We start from the raw sequence: 6,463 nt of genomic DNA, 5'->3' as shown, positions 1-6,463 counted from the left end.
CACTTCACCCTTTACTTACTATTTAGCTTCGTGAAGTCATTGCTTGCTTGCTGTGTTTGACTTCACTGTGTGAAGACATTCTTCTTTGTTTGCATATTTGGCTTCATACTATCTTCCTATTCTGATCCACTCTACCTAGCTGTTGTCTGTCTTTGTGTTTACTCTATACTATCTCCTTGACTATGGCATGGCTAGTGTAGTTTATCTTCCGCTGCATATTGTCTAGGTTGTATTTGGTTGTCTGACTTCGAGGACATTGCCCGTCTTGAATACTTTCATAAAAATCGCCTATTCACCCCCCCTCCCCCCTCTAGTCGATAACTAGCACTTTCACTAATAGTCTTTATAAACAAAGTGCGGACAAAAAGAATGGAGCAAGAATACAAGATCATGTTCATAACCTTGCAAGACCTGACACTGCTCAGTTGCAATATCTTTGTACCACCAAGGCACAAATTTTGGCATCAAAGTGGTAGGAGGTGCGAGTGCACATGGCAGCCTGGATAGCTATGGTACTGGGAATGGCAATGGCAATGGAAGCCATTAGTGACGTTTTATGATTGATCTTCCCATTTATGCTTTATGTGTTGATGTCCTATCAATATGTTGCATGTTTGATCTTCATGTCTGAACTGTTTGTTATGTCTACTTTGAACAATTTATCAGCTACTTTGCATGAATACTTGGATACGTATCGGATATGCGATACGGGGATACGCTCGGCGCGACAATTTTCTAAAAACTAGGATACGGGGATACGTTTGTATGTACATATTAATTACTAAAAAAGAAAAAACAATGAGTTTTTGGTAGGAAGCATACGGTTTTATTGAAGGCACCGCAAGTGCTTAACAAATACTGGATTTCTTCAGTTAATTCATTCTTCCTTCGATGGACGATGTCGATGGTTCAACATAATTGCTTAACAAATATGGTAACCAGATCGCAATTCTCACATCAAATTCACACCCACATAGTCGCATAGATAGATAAATAGCATAATTTAGGTTCATGTTCTCATACTACAAACCAGTCCACAAATGAAAAAAGAGTTCACAACCAGTTCACAAATAAAACAGGAAGTTTTCACGTTGAACAAAGGGGTTGTGGCTTGTTTCACCTCATTATCCGCATATCATCCCTGTAAACTTGCTTATCGAGTAATAAAGTGTGTTTCCCTCAATTTTTTTCAGTGCTGTAACTTCAAATGTAAAAGTAGAATCATAGATATTCTGTCTAGTTCCTATTTTGCATATTCTATGGTTACTCTGGTTTTGTTTTGTTGTGGGTGTCTTGCCGAGCACAGATATTTTTTAGCTTCAGTAAGTCAAGTTTCATCCCATTCCTTGTTCAAAATTTTCCGATCAAGGTTGAAAGTTATAGTCTCCTATGAGCATTTTGTTTAAAAATAGCGGCCAATCATCAAACTTCCCATGCAAACAGCAGAAGCTAAATTTGGACAACATACAGAAACAGCAGTGAGAATCCCTTCTCTTTGCTATACTGTCGCAGCAAAATATACAACATTCGCGCAAGTAAAAAATTGTTATGATAAACCCCACACATGCAGCTAAGCTGAACTCACATAGACGTATCCGGCAATGAACCCATCAAAATCACAGGATTGCTGTCTCTCGGTTTCCAAATCTTATCTGACCTTGCTTTCGAAAGAATACCGGCGAAAAATCTTGACGATGAAGAAAAAGAAGGGGGTGGGATGAACTCAGTTGACAGCCTGTTTGATTCTATAGATTGTTCTAGCGCCACGATTTTCGTGCCTGTGCTGGCACTCTTACCACAGGGGCAGACACTAATTTTCCTGAAGCATTGTTTGTGGAAAATTGACCCACAAGAACCACATCTTGTAGCTTCATCTTCCTGAAATTAACATAAAAGTTTTGTTTAGGAATGAAGATGAGGCTGCTTAGAAAACATAAATCGAAGATTCGGCAGCACACCTGAAATGGAAAAATAAGGGCCAGGGGGTCATCACAAGCTTGTCGAGCAGCACAAGGAATGCCGGCATCATAGCACACAAGGCATTGCTCTGTGATATGTTCAAGTATCCTATTTGATACGGTCTGCACCTTAACTGGAAGTGCTGTGTCAAGAACAGATTTTGTATCAGTTATGCAGGAAACACATTGAGATTACGATTTCAATTTTTATCTAATGGCTTGCGATTTTTAGTCCAATTTTTGTATCATCAAACGTTAGTCAGAACAATAACCACAGGACCATGCATATGAAACATCCATATCAAACGTATGTTAGAAACAAAAAAAGATATTCACGATCTAATTATTTCTTCTAGACGAGATACTCAGGGATGTTGCTGAAGCTGAAGCTCCTTAGAACAGGGTCTCAGTATCCTAACTCCAATAGTTCTAAGCAGGCTGCAATTTCTGTTTGATATATACCGAAATAATGAAGAAATAGCGAGCAAAATATTAATCTGATTAACATGTGTACATCTTTTACGCCACCACCAAAGCATGTCAGCTAAACTCTCACACACTAAACAAATTTAACCTCGCCAGCAACAAAATACATGTACATCTTTTACACTGTCATCAATTGATAAAGGTCACAAACTCAATAACATATAAGTTCATGGATGAGAAATACCTGCAAAAGCTCCCTTCGAGAGATCAACAAGGTCACGAAGCGCAAAAAAGTCATTCCCATCAAGAAGGTATCTTCGAACTCCTAATCCTCTAAATATGGAGTTCCGAAAAGGACATTGGAGACAAGGAAGCATGGCAGCTATTTTCTTCCGGATACTCATGATGTTAAGCAGAGCAGGCACTTTAGCAAAAAGGAAAGGGTTGACAGCACTTACACAGAGCATAGGCTGAAAACGAAAAAAAAAACAATCCATTTAATAAGGCCAAGGCAAAGCACACAAGTAAAATTATTATATTCTGTGGTACATTCCAGGCACGGTATGAATAAACAAGAATTAACAAACTAAAGAAAAACATAGAGTAAGTATCTCTACCTGGTCATAGATGGAGTCCAAAAATGCTTTTGCTAGCTGGGAAACTGGATATAAAGAAAAATCCCAGTGGTGTAAAACTCTTGCTGGCAGAACCGCAGTATCATTTGTGTGACAAGAGGCACAAAATAACTGTCCAGTGTAAGCACAAAACCGGGGCTTGTTCCATCCAATAGTTTGTACAAGTTCTTGCAGCAATGTTCGTCCAGCATCCAAATGCCTATGACATCCCACACAATTGTAGTGTTGAAACTCCAACAACTGTCTAGTCGACTTCTGAGGCCTATCCTCCACAACAAGTGATATTGTCTTGCCCAACGAGGTAGAATCCTTGTGCAGAGCTCCATTGCAGTCTGAATCTTTGGTATGTAAATCGCTGCTCAGCCTTTTCAAAGATCGCGGAAAAAGCATCTTTAAAAAGCTTTGTTCATAAGCAGATGTCCTCGGTGACAAAAAATTAACCAGAGGGGAGGGTGTTCCAAAGGGATAATTAGAGACGAGCAAAGAGCATAAGCAGTCTTGAATAAGACCACTTCTTCCATTGACAACATCTGGGGATGCATTCCCAAACATTTTACTGGACTCTTTCTCAACATTTATCCATGGGGGTGGAAGACTCAATCCTTTCTCAGAAAAGAAGAGCTTGAGTTGTTGATAAAGTGCATAAAATTCACGGTATCGACGCTCAATTTCCCACTCATCTTCGCCACTCCTCACTTTCAACAAGTATACAGTGTACTCTTTGACCCCAACCATCCGCTCGCTGAAAGAAACATCCCCTGTTCTTTGCTTTGCCCCCACAACCTCCACCGAATCAATTTCCGAAAGATTGCGAGAAAGGGGATATACATATGCATCATCTGTACCAGAGGTAGAGGCAGTGGTGCTGCCATCTCTGAAATGCTGATTTTGGTGAGCATTATTCACGCGGTTATCAGTAGAAGGTCCACTTTCACGGGGCTCCCCTGAATTGAGTAAAATCTGTTCCATCTCTTGAACCATATCATCAAATAAGTCGCTTTCATCAATGTTGTCCACCTATAATTGGAACGAGATACATCAGTCTAAGAACGCAGTTGAAAACACATTGATTTATACTATGCTCCCTCCGTCCCCCAAAAGAAGGCCAGTAAATTTTGCCTCAAGTCAAATGGTACAAAATGTGACCAAATTTGTAGAAGAAACTATTAACAACTACTCCCTCCGTCCCACAATATAAGAGCGTTTTGGAGTATACAATACTAAAAAGATATAATATGGAAATATATTTTATTGGCTATTTGGTGATACTAATTTTGTGTTTTACTCCCTCCGTCCGAAAATACTTGTCATCAAAATGGATAAAAATGGATGTATCCAGAACTAAAATATGTCTAGATACATCTCCTTTTATTCATTTTGATGACAAGTATTTCCGGACGGATGGAGTACATGCTAATAATTTTTTCTACAAACTTGGGTTAAACATTGCACCATTTGACTTGAGACAACAATTAAACGCCTTGTTTTTTGAGACGGAAGGAGTAACATACAATTTGATCAAGCAAGGGAGCAACAGCAAGCCATCTACTTATTTCCTTTTCATGTAGAAGACCACAAAGAGTCTGACTATCTAGACCTGATACAAATTGTAGAGTTATCGTCTATCAAACGATGCACGACCTACAGAGTTGTGCTAGTAGCACTAGCAAGCCATCTACTTCTACATTTTGTCCACTTTATTTCAATGTGTTGCTTTGAATCATTCAAGGTTAACTAAAGCTAGGTGTAATTCAGTTGAGAAATGGATGAGTATCACAGTATTGAAACCGCAGAAGTGGCTGAAAACTCTATAAACGGTGACCAAAAATACCCCCAACACCAAGCACAGTTGCTCCTAGCAACTACAAAAATCATCTTTGTTTCCGTGGAAACAACTTGGCCCTATCCGGCAAGTGTGATTGTGCAGAAATGATAAGCCAAACAGGGGGATGGAACGCATCCACACATCCATCTACGCAAGCAATTTACTTTGCTACTCCCTCTGTTCCGTTTTATAAGTCGTTTTAGAGAATTCAGTACAAAATTTCGTAGTTCAAACATTTTCTGCACTTTCCACAAATATCCCTGGTCGGAGAGTGGTACCTGAAGACGCCGTCGTCGTCCTCTCGGAGCGCCCACCATGGGAGCACGCTTTGGGCGACCTGAAGCGAGGCGATTAGCTGCCGGTGACCTTGATCTGCTGCCGGTGACCTCGATCTGAGGGGCGGCGCCGGCTGGCTTGGGCGACCTGAAGCGAGGCGATTGGCGGTGCCGGCGGACAGCCCGGGCCGAGCTTGAGCGACCTAGGGAAACGACCTGGGGGCGACGCCGGCGATCTGCTGGGGACCTGAAGGGAAGGGGGAGATGGCCTGGTAGAGGCGAGGAGCTGCTGGGGGAGGCCGATCTGCTGGATCGCTTGCCTGTGTTATTCTGAAATTTGGCTGTATTAATTACCTGTGTATTTTGGAACAGGGGTAAACATGTCACTTTGCTGGTTTTTTGAGCTTGTCTGAAAAAACCAAAACGACTTACTCCACGATCACGCTACATATACTGAACGAATTACTAAAACTCACGCAGGTCAATTAAATTATCAGGTACTCTTATTTTTTGTAACGTTTCTAATTTTCCTGAGACATGATGCTGCTTAAATTGGATACAGTTCTTTTGCTTACAAATGAAGGGTCTAGTTTGGAAAAAAAAATGAACATTGAACAAGATCAAGCATGAAGATGATGACATGCGTTAGGGGAACAAGAACAGAGTTTCAAGTGATGATTCAAGCTTTGAAGCCACCGTAATGAGTGCATGAAGGCTTGGACGAAATATATAAGATGCTACTCCATAAATTTCGCCCAGAGGCTATAATAGGTGTCGTGTCACCTCATTATTTGGTCAGACCCATGAAATTTCGAAATACTTTAGTATAGGCTGTTTTTGAAGTTCGTATGTGTGGGGAAACAGAGTTAGGGTTGGTTTCAGACCCCTCCTTCAAAGGGTCACGAAATTCCCCATTATTCCTTCATATATATAACTTTTAGGGTGTCGTTTAGACTTTGGGTTTGTTTAGATTAACATAATAGCTGTAACTTCATATATTTCGTTTGTGTTCAACGATCAGACCAAGACGTCACAGAACCCCACCTTGATCACTAAAGCTTTCCTCTTATATTTGTAATATCCAAATTGCAAACTTAGTAACAGCAGCAGCAGCAGCAACAACAACAGCAACAGCAACACCAACAGCAGCAGCAGCAGCAGCAACAGCAACAACAACAACAACAACAACAGCAACAACAACAACAACAACAACAACAACAACAACAACAACAACAGCAACAACAACAGCAGCAACACCACCACCAGGAACAACAACAACAACAACACCAACAACAACAGCAGAAACACCAATAACAACAGCAGCACCACCACCACCACCAACAA

General features: G+C 40.8%; 1 protein-coding gene across 1 annotated transcript; it reads right to left on the bottom strand.

Annotated features, from left to right (window-relative positions):
• Positions 1-1,469: 1,469 nt before the first annotated feature.
• LOC123069900 (uncharacterized) lies at positions 1,470-5,473 on the bottom strand (the record flags this gene model as incomplete). The annotated part of the gene is given in 5 exon segments (XM_044492869.1): positions 1,470-1,878; positions 1,959-2,101; positions 2,629-2,854; positions 3,002-4,036; positions 5,123-5,473. Coding segments are annotated over 5 exon segments (1,740 nt in total). The 3' UTR covers positions 1,470-1,581.
• Between the last annotated feature and the right edge of the window lie 990 nt (positions 5,474-6,463).

This window comes from Triticum aestivum, chromosome 3B, assembly GCF_018294505.1.
Source record: "Triticum aestivum cultivar Chinese Spring chromosome 3B, IWGSC CS RefSeq v2.1, whole genome shotgun sequence".
NCBI lineage: Eukaryota > Viridiplantae > Streptophyta > Magnoliopsida > Poales > Poaceae > Triticum > Triticum aestivum.
This window is presented reverse-complemented; position numbering and strand designations above follow the sequence as displayed.